Source organism: Delphinapterus leucas, chromosome 8 (genome assembly GCF_059928025.1).
Source record: "Delphinapterus leucas isolate spDelLeu-1000000601 "Yukka" chromosome 8, BTC_Dleu_Yukka2, whole genome shotgun sequence".
In the NCBI taxonomy this organism is placed as follows: domain Eukaryota; kingdom Metazoa; phylum Chordata; class Mammalia; order Artiodactyla; family Monodontidae; genus Delphinapterus; species Delphinapterus leucas.
This window is the reverse complement of record NC_143136.1, coordinates 63548404-63564431: the sequence shown is the minus strand read 5'-3', so window position 1 is coordinate 63564431 and position 16028 is coordinate 63548404. Positions and strand designations below refer to the sequence as shown.

At 41.2% G+C, this 16028-nt stretch overlaps 1 protein-coding gene across 6 annotated transcripts in view; it reads left to right on the top strand.

Moving 5' to 3' along the window:
• CERS6 (ceramide synthase 6) overlaps window positions 1-16028 on the top strand; it is a 322733-nt gene that overhangs the window by 230540 nt on the left and 76165 nt on the right. For 5 of the 6 annotated variants that reach the window (XM_089916722.1, XM_022569957.2, XM_022569956.2 and 2 more), the window contains 2 exons: window positions 9287-9337; window positions 11818-11910. In XM_089916722.1, coding sequence (XP_089772848.1) covers window positions 9287-9337; window positions 11818-11910 — 144 coding nt within the window. The remainder of the gene's footprint in view (window positions 1-9286; window positions 9338-11817; window positions 11911-16028) is intronic. The other variant, XM_089916721.1, reaches the window with a different exon arrangement.

The window sequence follows — 16028 nt, the reverse complement described above, 5'->3', positions numbered from 1 at the left end:
AATTTTGTGCTCCTTAATAGTGTCGACTTAAAGAAAAACACACAGCATAAGAGTTTTGAGGTTAAGTTTATTCAGGGCCTTACTGAGGACTATAGCCTGGGAGATAGCTCTGAGGAACTGCTCCAAAGAGGTGGGAGGACCCAGTTTTTGGCTAGGAAATACATGCTGTCAAGCATACATCTTCATAAAAGATTATTACTAATCACAAAGAATAGACATCTCAAGTTAATTATTTTAGTGTTTATGTATGGGAAGATGCAAGAATCTGGAGCCATTGAAATTCTTCCTGAGATATCCATCTAACTATCCACGGGGTCTGTTTACTCAAAGCACAGAGCACCTCATCCTGTTTTCATCCTGAATTCCTCTCAGGGTTGTACTGTGTCGGTGGGTGACTGCAGTAGGTCACAATTCAGTGGGTGGTGAGCAACACTCTTTTGTTCTTCTTTGTTCACAGTAGCCACTCTAATTGGCTTCATTCCCACATTCTGCACTGGCCTCCCTCTACATGTCTCTCCCCGCAGCTAACCCACTCCCTGTGTTGACATTCTCACCATTTTCCTTTCTCTATAGGTCTTTCCACCTCATTTTCTTTCATCTTCTCTTTTCGTCATCTGGTTCCTTTATCCCTAATTTCTATTCTAAACATGGAATTAATCTGTCCATTCTACTTTGCAGTGATTCTCACTGGCCTGGAGGAGAGTACACATCTGAATCAATGAGAGACGTGCCTTTTTAAGCTTCCTGTTCCCCAGACTCTTCAGAATCACAGCCATAGTTACTGTGAGGTATACGTGGAGTCCCTCAGCTGAGCAAAGGCAGAAAAAGTTGGGAACCACTGGCTGGAAGGTTTTAAAAGGCATGGAAATGCCACTTAGATTTCTTTTCTCTTTGGCTGTATGATGAAGCCTACAGAGAGACCCTTTGAGCTTAGAGCCCATCTCTGAGGAACTCCTTCTATTTTCTGTATGCTTGGCAGATCTGCAAATTACTTTCTAAATTGATTGCTGAATGTGCTGAAGGCACATACTTGACTAGGTCCTGAGGACTAGCATCTGTTTTAAAGTCTGATCAATATGAAAAGCTGCTATCTTTATATAATGCCATGGATGGGGTCAAGTCTAAATTACATTTGCACATCACAAGAGCTTTCAAAGCTAATGCAGATGCCAAGGGCCTCTAGGGAGGGGTCACCACTCTGCTTTGTAGATTTACAGTCGCATATCTACTGACCCAGGAAAGGAGGAAAGTGTACCCCTTGCATGCTGGGGAGCGTTCTAGTCTGCTCATCACTGACCAGCCGCGTCTTCAGGCTGTCAGAGACTTCTGGCTTCATTCTTTTCATCCCAAATACAATTTTTATTTTTACATTTATATTAACATATTTCCATACAAATAACCCAAAGAAAGTTTAATATTAGTTTTTTTCTAATTTTTAAATATTATTTTATTTATTTTTTTATACAGCGGGTCCTTATTAGTCATCAATTTTATACACATCAGTGTATACATGTCAATCCCAATCTCCCAATTCATCCCCCCCCACCCCCCCGTGGCTTTCCCCCCTTGGTGCCCATACATTTGTTCTCTACATCTGTGTCTCAACTTCTGCTTTGCAAACCGGTTCATCTGTACCACCAAATACAATTTATTGATCAGTTTTTAAACTCACAAAGCACAAAATATTTCTTTCCATTATGAGTTACTTAGCAATATGTATTAAATGAAAACTGTAGATTATCATTTTGAATGGATTTGATTTATATTCATTGAAATCATACAGTTCAACATTTCTAAAAAGAATTTGCAATGTTTATGTAATAAAATTGTTAATATAGATATTACCATCAAAAAGTTACACACAAAAGGAAAAATAAGCAAAAATGTTGAGACAGTCATAACTGCAGTGACTGAGCTTCAGAATTAGATCTCAGCTTCCCAAAACCATGGTAAAAAGATAATGGGGTAACAGGAAACATACAAAGCATTCACGAAGGGAAGTATTTTTCCCCCCTGGGCTAAATTTAAAAGGAAAAATATCATTTGAATTTATGTATTTGAATTTAGTAGTTACCTAGTGGTAACCTTTCCAATATAAACTCATTGCAGACAAGGAAACATTTTTCTCATGTTTATTTCTTACAATAAATCTTCAATATAAGCCAAAGATATAAGATTTAAGTATAACTCAGTGAAAGTGTTTTCAGAGTAGTTTCAGTGAAAGAAGTTTCAGAGTAGTTCAGGGATCTAGCTTTCTGGCATTTAAAAACATAATCCAAGGCTCTATGTATTTCATACCTAAACTATTCAGAGGCCAGTATGTCTCTTAGACTGTATTCCTTCACTGTTAGTTGTCACACCTGGGCTTTATGAAAGCCATGTAGGAGTTTGGATGGAAATAGTGAAAGATGAAAGTTTGCTTCTAAGATGCTGACTTCAGGTAAAGACCCACACATTTTTCACATTTTTGATGAGGCAACAAAATGCTTTTAATACTTTATATGATTCATGTTCTTTTGTTAAATCAAAATATTTATTAATTCAAAGAAACTACTATTCGTTCGGCTGTAGGTACCTACTGATTCTTGGGGGAAAAAAGGTGTGTATATGTATTTATATTTATGTTTAATCATTTAACACTTGCCTGGTTAACTGAGCATCCTTTTGTCTGGTCTTTTGCTTCGAACTCAGTTATTCCTTTAGTTCACAGTGACATGATAAATGTCAGTGATCTGAGTTAGCCTTGATTTTTAAGACTTCATTTTTTTTTTGAGCAGTTTTATGTTCATAGAAAAATTGAGGTACAGAGATTTCCCATGTACCCCTGTCCCCACACATGTATATTCTCTCCCACCATCAAATCCACCACCAAAGCGGTACATTTGTCACAACTGATGAACCTACACTGACATATCATAATCACCCAAAGTCCATAGTCTACATCAGGATTCACCCTTAGTGTTGTACGTTCTATGGGCTTGGACAAGGCCTTCTTGATGTCAGATGATTGATCCATCAGCATGATAGGTGGCATGGAAACTGAAAGGTACATTTGTTGTTTTTTAACTATTATTTTTAAGAAGTATATCAAATGGAACTTAAAAACAATAAAATAAGACCAAGCCTATCTTATTCCAGATGGTGAAGTGAAATGATTAGACCTGATCTATTTTTGCTAGTTCTGTTCACTATGAAACCACTACAGAACAACTGATAAAAGAAGCAACCTGATAAAAAAAAAAAACACATTTACTGACACTTAAAAAAAAAAGACTTCTCTACTTAAAAAAAAAAAAAAATCACAGAATACATAGCACTCAAGTCTTATGCGTTTGGTCCAAAGGCAAATGAGGACTGCTCGGTGACCTCCAGCAGCACATCTGACCTCCATCCTGGTGCTGGGGTTCGGTGCAGGAAGCCTCCCCTGGGACACTGTGTTATTGATGGATGTGCTTGTGGCCAAGTTGTGTCTCATGTGATGTGTCTGGGAGCAGATGTGCATATACTGTATAATGAAAAATCCCATTATACACTGTGATTTAAATCGAGAGTGTTAGAAGTCATTTTGTATCCACTCTGTTACTGTCTGTCTTAGTCTTGTTCAGATGTTTTGTAAGTCTTCTTAAATTGAAATTAGTTGATGTGTACCTTAAGAGCTTTTAAGTACCATATATAGAGAGTTGTCTTACAATGCTGTGTTAGTCAGCTTGGACTGCCAAAGCAAAATGCCATAGACTATGTGGCTGAAACAACAGAAACTTACTTCTCACCATTCAGGAGGTTGGAAGTTCCAGATCGAGGTCTGGCAAGGTTCGGTTTTCAGTGAGAACTCTCTTCCTAGCTTGCCTCTCTTCCTGATCACTGCAGTCCTCACGTGGCCTTTCCTCTGAGCACGTGAAGATAGAAAGCACTCTCTCACTTCCTCTTCTTATAAAGCCACCAATCCTATTGGTTTAGGGCCCTATCCTTATGGCCTCATCTAACCTTAATTATCTCCTAAAGGCCCTGTCTCTAAATACAGTCACGTTGAGGGTTTAGGGCTTGAATATGTGAATTCAGTCCATAGCAGATGCTAAAACAACAAAAAAACTTGGTATAATTTCTGTTGACCAAAAAAAGAAAGAAAAAAAGTAGGAAGTAAATCTGAGGGATCTTGTGAATGACCTATAATCATGGAACTCTTTAACAGTGAGAGGCCTGGCTAGCCATCTGGGACATGTGATTTCTTTTGTAGCTTAAGCAGGATTTGGAGATCCTTTCTAACCCGAAAATTCAATATTTTTAGGTAATAGCTCAATTATTGATTCTTAGTTATGGATAAATCAATTCCAAATATCCATGATTTTCTTTCATTATGCATTCTTTGTACATCCAGAGTACCTTGGGAAGTTATAATGGAAGAATCTGGCTGGCCTGAGTTTGTGTCCCAGCTTTTCTACTTACCAGCTGGGTAGCCTTCAGTTAGTTATGGTACCTCTTTGAGATTGCTTTTTGTCTATAAAATAATCATACTTACCTTGATGCATATACAGTCGGCCCTCTGTATCCACGGATGCAAGAACCCGTGGATATAGAGAGCCGACTGTTCATGCCATTTTATATAAGGGACTTGAGCATCCTTGGATTTTGGAATCCACGGGGGGTCCTGGAACCAATCCCCCGAGAATACCTAGGGATGACTCTATTAATGAGAATACAGGCTATACTACTGTGTATGTGTGTATGTATGTATGTATATATATATGACAACACAGTAGTTTAGATATGAGAGGATGATAGGAATTTATCTGTGTCACACATATAATCCAGAGGTAAGCAGACCAGGGCTAGTAGGAGGCCTCCAACATCAACTTCAACAGAAACTTCCATCCCAGGGTGAAAGATGACAGCTCCAGCTCTTATTATCTCCCTCCAGTGGGAATGGAGAAAAGGTGAGAACAGCTCATTCACATTTACTTTTAGGGGCAGCATCCATGTGTCAATTCTGTTCACATCTCTTCCACCAGAGCTTAGATGTGTGGTTCTAGCAATCACAGAAGTTGGTTGAGAAGCATTGTCTCCAGCTAAATAGTGTTTTACTAACCATTTCTGCTTCACATTTGGCTATTGTAAAGATTAGAAATAATTTATTAATTTATTCACCTAACAGTGAATTGTGAAATATTATAACAAAGTGCCTAGCAAGGTGCCTTACACCTGGTAAGTACCAAGTTGGATCACCCTCCTTACTTTCCTCTAGCACCTTACTACTCAAAATGTGGTCCAGGGTACAAGCATCACCTTGAAGCTTGTTAAAAATGTAGACTCTCAGCCCCAAGCCAGACCTACTGAATCAGATCCTGTGTTTTAATAGTTTAAGGAGCCTCCACAGCAGCATATTCTTTGTCTTTTATGGTACCTGCACGCTATGTTATCTTGAGCACTTACAATGTTGCTATGAGAATTAAATGAGATAATATGTATAAAATACTGTAAAATCTGTAACGTGCTTCATATCATTATTTAACTGTATATGTCTGAGGGAGAATAAAGTGAATCTTAAGTTATTGAAATGCCAAGATTTGAGAATCATTGGGTTTTGGGATTTTCCGATGTTGATAATGTCCCCTGATATTGTACTGCCATGTAAAAAAGGCATTTCTATTTTCAGAAGACGTGCTTGAATCACCTTGCACTGTCCTAGGTACAGAGCTTTTCTCTAATTATGTAGGAAGATGCTAGGCCCATCCTTCTAAAATGAGGGTTTTCAGTGTATTTTTTCGTAACCATTATTCTTGACATCTAAATATTGCAGCTTTTTATGTTCTTAATTATGTTACTACCTATACAGATTTTGATATCAAATGAACATGGAAATGATTCTTAAAAAGGTATCTGGAAAAACTGATTTAAAAAGCAGTAGGTTTATGGTATCAGTTGAAACTAACGATGCTATACCTAATGCATTAAATATAAGCAGCCAATCCAGATTCATATGTTAGTGTTGAGCTGTTAGAAATTAGGAGAATCACCATTTCCTGGACTTGTCTTCTCATCTGTAAATTGGGAAAGATGGTGTTTGTTCTGTCTCAAAGAGTTTTGGGAGCCATAACATGAGATCCTAGAAAAATGTAGCACATAGAAGATGATATTAATATCTAGTATTGTCAAAGTAGGAAGTATATGTGAACACGCATTGTGAAATAAGTATGTGAAAGTGCTTACTTAAATGTTTGGCAAACAAGCTTGCAGGCTGAGCTATGGCCTTGGTAGCCCCATCAAGTTCTCAGTGTTCTTTGCTCCTGCTTCAAGTGGGCGGGACCCACTGAGAGACAAAGACTCACCCACTGCTTCTGGAGGTCAGTCAGGTTTCTGCACATGATACAAGCATGTCTAGGTGATGCACATCTGATGCATTCAGGGAAAAGCCTGGGTGTTAGAAGAAAACCAAGGAGCCAAGAAGCTCACAGAGGAAGGGAAGCTCTAAATGATGGATTTTCCTGGGTCACTGGGAGTCGTACCTTTGCTCTCCTGCCTGTGACGGGAAGGATGACTGTATTGGAAGAGATTTCTGCTGTGTCTTTAGAGGCAAGCACGCACATGCCCTGTGGGCTTGGGACTGATGCATTCAGAAAAAAGACTACGAGTCTTTTTATAGATGTTGCATTTCATTCTGCATTCCTTCTCATTAGCATTCAGTAATGAAAGCTGAACTGTCAATTTGAGTGTCTCATCCTGGAGGGATAAACGTAAGAATATGACATACGTTTTCCTCAGGGACTTTCAGCTAATTGTAGAGATAGTAAACAATTTTATCAGAGAGGAAGGTAATAAGTAACATTTGTACTCTAAAGTAGATTTTGCTATGTTGTGCCCACATTTAAAAATAATGCATATAGGGCTTCTCTGGTGGCGCAGTGGTTGAGAGTCCGCCTGCCGATGCAGGGGACACGGGTTTGTGCCCCGGTCCGGGAAGATCCCACATGCTGCGGAGCGGCTGGGCCCGTGAGCCATGGCCGCTGAGCCTGCGCGTCCGGAGACTGTGCTCCGCAATGGGAGAGACCACAACAGTGAGAGGCCCGCGTACCGCAAAAAAAAAAAAAAAAAAAAAAATCTATCCGTATCTGCGTGTATATCTATATTATATAGAAAAAAAGGCCCCAAATGGGCTGTACATTAAAATAAATGTTAATAGTGATGAGAATTCAAATTATTTTTCTTTTTATTATTTTCTATATCTTCCTCAACGGACATATGTCGTTTATATAAGTCAATAACCGATTAAGCTTCTGAAGCCAATGCAGCATTTTTTTTTTTTTTTTTTTTTTTTGCTGTACGCGGGCCTCTCACCGTTGTGGCCTCTCCCGTTGCGGAGCACAAGCTCCGGACGCGCAGGCTCAGCGGCCATGGCTCACGGGCCCAGCCGCTCCGCGGCATGTGGCATCCTCCCGGACCGGGGCACGAACCCGTGTCCCCTGCATCGGCAGTCGGACTCCCAACCACTGCGCCACCAGGGAAGCCCCATCTGCAGCATTTTTATACACGTTCTCTCATTTGATCCTCACCATCACCCTGGAGTTCGGTCACTCATAAACCTCAGTGTCATGGACATGAGAAATGGAGGACACAGGCAGACAGACAACTGGCACCAAGGAAGTTAAGTGCAGAGAGATTACGTGATACGTACAGCGTAGCACAGGTAGCAAGTGGCGAAAGCAGGAAAAATGGAAGGAGAATCAGGAGTGCTTGAATGAAAGGGGACTGTAAAGATCCCTGGACATCATTAGGTTTAGGGCATGGCATGGCTTTTTATTTCAACCTGGCTCCCTAAACTGAGTCCTGGTTCAGTTTTTATCAGACTCAAAGTTAGGGTCACAGTGGCTATGTTCGGCTTTGAGACCAGACAGTCTGAGTTTGATTTCCAGCTCTGGCCCTGCCTCGCTAATTAACCTGGATGGTTAATTATGGACTCAGGGCCTCAGTTTACCCATCTGTAAAATGAGGCAAATACTACTAGTAGTTACTGTAAGGATTAAATGAGTTCATACATGTGAGATCCTTTAAAAGTATATGGGACAATCTAAAGAGAAACAGCTTTTTAATTGGTTAAATAAATAACAGATCATGAAGGAAAACCCTCAAAAAAAAGTGTGTGGTCATAGGGAGGGCTCAACAAATACTAGCTAATATCCTCCATATCTTCATCCGCATCGGTGCAGGGCTGATGAGGACCATGGCGGGTGGAAGGATATCTCTGTGGCTTTCAGAGAGACAACTACATTATCCTACTGCAGAGGCAGCAACTTTTGATCTTACAGGGCCTGGGACGAGATACGGAGGTTAGGTCAGTACAAATATATCTGACATTAAACTCTCAATGACAGTATTATCATTTTGAGATATAGAAACACAGATTGTAGTAATGATAGATTATGTTTCTTAATAGTTAGAAACATACTGATGTGTATCAAATGTGTATAGATGTATACCACCAAGTGCTGATAGCTATAGATCAGGAATGCAAAAAGAATGATAAAGTTAATACAGAAATATGAGAAAGTTTGTGCTGGTATTATGGGATGGTTCAGCTCTCTATTCAAATCCATACCAACCCCTCCCTGTTTATTACAGATGTTTGGAATCTGTGTGTATACTTAGATGTTCTCTCTGATTTCACAAGGTGGTAAGGCAAGTGATTGCCGTTAAATTAAGAAAGACTGTTTTTTCTTCCAAAGACCTTGACCATGAGTCTGAGCGTGGGGTGTACTGGGTTAATTCCCTCAGAACTGGAATTAGTCAGAGCTGTCCTACTGAAATAAGAGTACCTGCCTGCTGTTGACCCCCACTGAATGCATGAAACAATTGATTAATAATGTTGCTTTGTAAACATTGAGTTGGAGGAGTTTCAAGGAGATTTGCACCAACTGTCAGCATTGTTTATTGAGAATAAATTGATCATTTGCAGCTGGTCTTGGTGAGACACTTGAAGGGCTCTGCTGTTGAGACTGGTTACCTAGCAGGGATGTGTCTACAGGACCAGCAAAATATAAAAAAACACCAGCTAGGACTCTATCCCGGAAGTGGCCTGAAATACTGCCGGTTGAGTTTAGAAGATTACCCAGAGAGAATGTATGATGGAATCCTCATGGCTTTGCTCTCCTATTCCTAATTATACTGAGTCCTTCAGTTCTCACACAGGTAGTTTGTTGAAATCCCCAAATACTGGGGGGGCCAGAACCTGTCATAAACATCCCTTCTCCCGCTTTTCCAAAACATGTGAAATGTGCTTCTTTGTCATGTTTTTCAGACCCCCTGGCTGTGGAATACAAGACACTGCTGGTACAACTACCCCTATCAGGTAAGGACACATTACCGTCTGGGTTTTTACGCATGTAAAGTACCTTTCTTAGGTCAGCGCCATGGTTTCAGGCAGGTCCCAGCAGGTTGGGCAGCCACTTTGCTTGCCCCCTGCCGTACCCCCTGCTGCTTGATGGTGGACACAGCCTAGTGAGAGAGGTAGTTTTTAGAATCAAAGCTTGAGCAGATGGAGGAAGTGTGGAAGGTGTGTTTGCTGGAGATTAAGATACAATCACTTCAGTAGGTGGATAATTCCTTTTCTTTTTTTTTTTTTTTTTTTTTTTTTTTGCGGTACGCGGGCCTCTCACTGTTGTGGCCTCTCCCATTGCGGAGCACAGGCTCCGGACGCGCAGGCTCAGCGGCCATGGCTCATGGGCCCAGCCGCTCCGCGGCACGTGGGATCTTCCCGGACCGGGGCACGAACCCGTGTCCCCTGCATCGGCAGGCGGACTCTCAACCACTGCGCCACCAGGGAAGCCCGGATAATTCCTTTTCTAACAGCCAGTCTGCTTTGGGTCACTCAGGACCGGATAACAGCCCTGGCCTGTCTCGGCAGCTAGCGGGCAGAGCTCAAGGGAGGAGCTGGAGCTGGCGTGCTGAGTTTGGTTCACTCTGTGGCTTAGGAGCAGCCTGTATAGCTGTAAATAAAGCACTATTTCCTTGAACTCAGAAAAATGGGCTTGTCCCATTACATGTAGACAAAAATAACATCATTGAAAATGAGATTAAAATCATATCCCAGACAGGGAGCATTTCAGATCCCAGCCCACAGGCATACCTTTGCCTCTGTCCATGAATTCAGTAATATTAGCATGTGTTGTGGTCCCTAGCTCAGTTACTATTTGAATATTAAAGCTGGGACTGTTCTCGAAATTTCTTGCTGAAATATTTCTAGAATTTCTAGTTCATTTGGGATATATTATTTAAGAGAAACAAATACAACCAGGTATTTTAGTGATAAAGAGACGGACATTGTGATAAGCAATTTGGATTTTTGAGTTTGGGATTCTTTGGGTTGTCTTTTTAGAGGCATTTGGTCTAACAGAGTTAATGGGAGCAGGTGTGCCCTGCAAGTTCTCTATTACAGTGTTGCAATAGCGGGTAGGGTCTGGTGCTGGCTACCCCTCGGGTAGGTTCAAGGCTAGGGACATGTTGAAATGGGGATTCCAGTTTGCATTTCCATCTCTTTCATGTAGTGTATTCAAATTAAGAAAGACTAAATCAGCAACATGACATGGTCAGAGAAAGCTGAACATTCCAGGGCTATCTGATCAAGACTAAAGCAACGTTGAAAGCAATGACTTACTGTACACAATTGTAATTCACAGGCCCAACTGCTGTTTACTATCTTAAATACTTGGAATATTGTCATTTACCCCTCTCTTTGTGCCCTGCAATGGCATACTGAGTGGAGAGGATCCTGTCCCCGTGTGTTTTGTCGACAAAGATGAATGAGGGGGACAGCTGTTTTTCTTGATGTCCATGTTTAGAGCTGGTAGTTAAGTGATTGCTGACTTCTTGCGAAGGTCACTTATTATGCTGCTATTGGTTTACAGAGCATTTCAGTTTCAACACCTTGTGTGCAGCGGTGTGGAGGTATTCATGTAATGAGTTTCAAAGGTCTTTCATTCATTCTGGGAAAGCAAGTTGTTTCATTACAACCCAATGAAACAATTCAAAACAACTCATCAAAAATGGTTTTTTAAAACTCTGTTTTGTTTTTATGGATTTATGTGCAAAATAAATATTACTGACTTCCACTGCTTCCCTGAGCTTCTCCCCATTCCTGGACCTGTGAGGCAGGTAGAGCAGGTGTTACCTCCATTTTCCAATAAGTAAACGAAGGCCCTACTTAAGCTGTGGAGTGGGGACTCAAACTCAGATTCCCTGGCTGGGCGCCTAGTCTAGTATCTCTTAGCAGCTTCCTTGTCCCCCTGACCTTTTAATAAATGTTTTTGAATTATCTTTTTTTTTTTAATATTTACAACGTACAGAACATTTCCTAAAGAAAAGAAAGCTCCAATTAAGGCAGAATTTGAAACTATGTCTCAGTGACCCATATCGTACTCCAGTTTCTTTCACCTTCCCTGGTCCCTGTGCTGTGGAATCTCACAGGAGTTGTCCAGAGTTACTCTTTCTGTGTATATGTTAGAATTTTTTTGCAGGTTGCCTAAAGGAATCTTTAGAGACTCATGTCTAAGTACCATAAGTGCAATTGTTAAAATGAGTGGTGAATCGGGTACCAATGCCAAATGTTCATACTGATTGATACTTTTTTAGTTGGAGATGAAACAAAGCTAATGACATCAAGCTGTGGATTATAGGCGTCCTTCAAAGCTCCCTTATCCACAGAGAGAATGGGGCCAGAATTTGTGGAGGCGTAAGACAATGTCACTTTTCAGTACTGAGCTTGAGATGTTTGACACACAGATTTGGTTTCCTATTAATTATTAATCTTGCCTTTTTCTCTTTGATCCTCAGCCACTCACGCCTGACCTTCACTACTATTATATCCTGGAGCTGTCGTTTTATTGGTCTTTAATGTTTTCCCAGTTCACTGATATCAAAAGAAAGGTAAGAGTGGGTGTGTTGTAAAGGGCTTGTAAACAGGTGTCTTTCATGGCCCTAGGCAGATGGATATAGAGTCTCAAAGGCACTCACTTCTGTTCTCCCATCAGTACTGCATTAGTACAACTTTCGGCATTATTACAGAAAATTCTCTACTTTTGTTTGTGCTGTTTTATATTTTATTCCCATTGTCTCTTCACTCTCCCCCCCCCCCCACCAAACCTAGTGTTCTTTTCTCCATGAAAAAGTATAACAGTGAATCTTAACAGCATTAACTTCCTCTCAGTCTGATTCACAAGTCCCTTTGTTCTCCAAATTAAAGAAGAAAAATTGGGGCTTCCCTGGTGGCGCAGTGGTTGAGAGTCCGCCTGCCGATGCAGGGGACACAGGTTCGTGCCCCGGTCTGGGAGGATCCCACATGCCGCGGAGCGGCTGGGCCCGTGAGCCATGGCCGCTGAGCCTGCGCGTCCGGAGCCTGTGCTCCGCAACGGGAGAGGCCACAACGGTGAGAGGCCCGCGTACCGCAAGAAAAAAAAAGAAGAAAAATTGTATCTGTAGCTCCTGGGGAGAGAGTAAAATCTCAGTGTTCCAGCCCTATAGAATGAAGATTTCCGCAATTAAAGAGTTATCTAATGTCAAAATACATTAGGAAAACACAGCATTCCTAAGCGAACTGTGGTCTGGTTTTCACCCCTCCCCTCCTCTGGAATAGCTTTTGCTGAGGGTACTCTTGACCTCTTAAGTGTTAGACCCACTCATTCTAGTTCTCATCCTACCAGCTTCTGGGAAGAATTGGCACTTTTGGCTATTCACTTTTTTTTTTTTTCCGTGAAGCTATTTTCTCCAGGTTCCCATATTTGGATCATTCCTTCAAGTCATTTTTGCTGGTCTCCATCCCAGTGCCCCGTGCTCTGCATACTTGCATGCACCAGGGTCTGGTCCTGGATTACAGGACATCATCTCCCTGGGTGATCCAGGTTCATACCCTCCAGCACTGTCACCATAACTTCTATACCAATAACTCCCAAATGATTCTCTCCTGTCCCAAATCCTCTCTGGGTCCACACTTCCGCAAATCTAATCATAAGTGATAGTATTGTGTTCTTCTTGTTATTTTATCATTTAATCCTCACAACCGCCCGAAGACTGATCACTTGTTATTACTTATTATTTATAAGTAATAATAAGTAATAACTGATCACTTATTATTTATTTATTTTCCTTTTATTATCACTTATTATTTATTTTCCTTTTATGAATGAGGAGACTGAACCTTACAAAGTGCTCCCGACCGAACACATCATCTTGTCCTAGTCTTGTTCTTCCTCCAGTAATCTTTATCACAGGCAGTCATGTAAGCTAGACGTTTTCCTTCGCTCTCCTCTTTGCCACCCCTTGTACCTACTTCCTTAGTATCACTGACACGTTTAGAGTCCTTTTTACTTTGGCTTAATCTGTTACAACGGCCTCTTAAATGGCACTCCTATCTAAATAGTCATTCTTGTCTTCCTGCCATCCAAGAGTTATGTTTCTCAAACCTTAAGTCAAAGCCAAACTACTTGGAGTGATATTCAGGGTTGTCACCACGATTCAAACCCACCTCTCTAGTTTTATCGCCCACCCTTCTCTCCCTCTTTTGACACACACACATGTCTTAGTTACAGATATCTTCTCACCATTGTTCAAACACATTTATTTCCATGACATCTTTGTTTTTTACAAGACCTTGCCTGTGGCTAGAATCTACTCTATTCCCCTTCCTCCTAGACCAGACCAAGCCCCAAATCAGTCTCTTCTTTGAAGCCTTCTTCATTCCCATGGTTTTTGACCACTTCTTCCTCTGTGTTTAGTTTACCAGTGCCCAATACCTAACCATATTGTACTTTTTAATGGTATGGTGACCTGCCTCTTTCCCTTCACCAGACTTGGAGGGCAAAGAGCGGGATATGTTCATCTTTGTATCCCTCGTGACTGTCAATGCACCTGCTTATGGTGGGGCTCAGTAAGTTTAGGGTGAATGAATAAAGGGACTCATCAGAATGTCTTCTCCCTTACTCATGGGTATCTCCCAGGCTCCTTTGCAAACAGGACTGTGCATTGTGATAGAGTGCAATACTATAACATTCCATTTCTTGGTTAGATGGGTAATCTGCCAAATTGTAAAATATCCATGTGGCAGCTGAAAAGCATTTAGGAGTCTACAGCCCTAGTACCTGCATCGCCTCCCCAGGTACACTCCTGCCGCTCTCCTATGGCAGTGGCTTACTTGGTTGGCAAAAGGCTGTCTTTCCTGACAGCATGGTCTTAATGTGGTATATGTCACCTGATTCTCAGAAGTGGACGGTCCCTGCAAGAGCTAAGGCTTAGGCATAGCAGATAACTCATTGACACACATAATTTGTGGTTCCCTTACTCATTGCACCAAATGCTCTGGGTCCATTTCTCAAAACGTTTAAAGATCCTTTAGTGATGATATGCCAATTAGATCTCGTCTCTCTTATATGAGGAGCCTTGTTCATTCCTGTGGTCAATACTTGTAGACTGATGGTCTCCACTGTGCCAGGCCCACTGTGCATTTTATTTATTTATTTATTTTTGAAATCTTTAGTTGTGGGAAAAATGCAAAACATAAAATTTACCATCTTAACCATTTTTAAGTGTGTAGTGTTACGCACATTCGTGCTGTTGTGCAACCAGTTTCCAGAACCCCTTTCACCTTGTAAAACAAACTCTGTATCCATTAATCAACAGTTCCCCATTCCTTCCTCACCCAATCTCTACTCCTGGCAACCACCATTCTACTTTCTGTCTCTATGAATCTGACGACTCTGCGTACCTTATTTAAGTGGAGTCACACTGTATGTGTCCTTTTGTGACTGACGTATTTCACTTAGCATAATGTCTTATTCATCGTGTTGTAGCATGTGTCAGAATTTCCTTCCTTTTTAAGGCTGAAGAATACAGATTGTATTTTCTTTGGAGAAGCATTTTTTTCCAGGTTGTCACAGAAAACAGTTGTATAACAAAGAAGGAGTCTTGACTATTCTTCTGGTCTTGTAGTTGGGAAAACTGATGTCCGATGAACTTATGCAAAATTTTCAAGGTTGTGCAATGTGGGAATCAATTAGAGCCCAAGTTTACCAAGCGAAGGTCCATGATTCACTCATAGATGAGATATTGTCCACAATTCTTGCGTTGTGTTGCCTGGCCGTGCTCCTGACATTAGAGATAGTAGGCCTTCTGCAGTTCTTTGCCATTTTATTAGTTCCTCTTTTGCTTAATGAGAATTAGGGATGCCATCTCAAGTCAAAGAGATTAATGAAGGCAAAACTGACTGTTACTGGGCCCCCAAGAGCCTAGTCCTAGGGAGCCGTTGCTGCACCAAAAGTCACCAAGCCCCTTCTGCTTGCTTGAGCTTCCTAACATGCATTTACCATGTCTTTTCACTGAGCCACGAGGACTCATAGAGGTTTTGTTATTTTAAGCCAAATGACCATCTTCTTAATAGTTACTATAAGTGGATTATTTTCAAGGGTTGAAGCGTATAATTTTCTATGGTTTTAACTTACCTTGCATCAGTGTAGAGAAGACCTTCAAAAAGGGGCATTTTTGCAGTGAGGTCCATGGAATTGATTTAGGCCTGTACATATTGTCAGTGTTTATAAATTAATTATACATACGTTTTCCTGGTCAACGCTAATAGCTTATTGTAGCCATCTGGCACCCCTCCCTTCTTCCCTTGGTCCGAGTACCTTTGCAGGTTCATGGTGCAGCTAGCTTATTCTTGTTTCTTGCCCAAAATGGGAATTTGGCTACTACCGTACATGCTTGTTACTCCACACAGGTTTTAAAAAGAAAGGCCTTCTCCTCTGTTGCCACCTCTCATTAATGAGTTGTAGCCCTTGCTTTTCTCCTTTGCATCTTGCTGACTGTCACTGCAGGTCCCTGGTGGTTCCCTCCTCACTGCCCTCCCACCCAGAGGACCTGCCATTCCAGCCATCAGCGAGGATTTATGGTATATTCTCCTGCCAAATACATCCCCACCTTCTATGTTGCAACTGTTAACTAAACCCTCACCCTCTAAAAACAGCCCGCCTCCTAATTATAGAATAGAGATGTTTGAA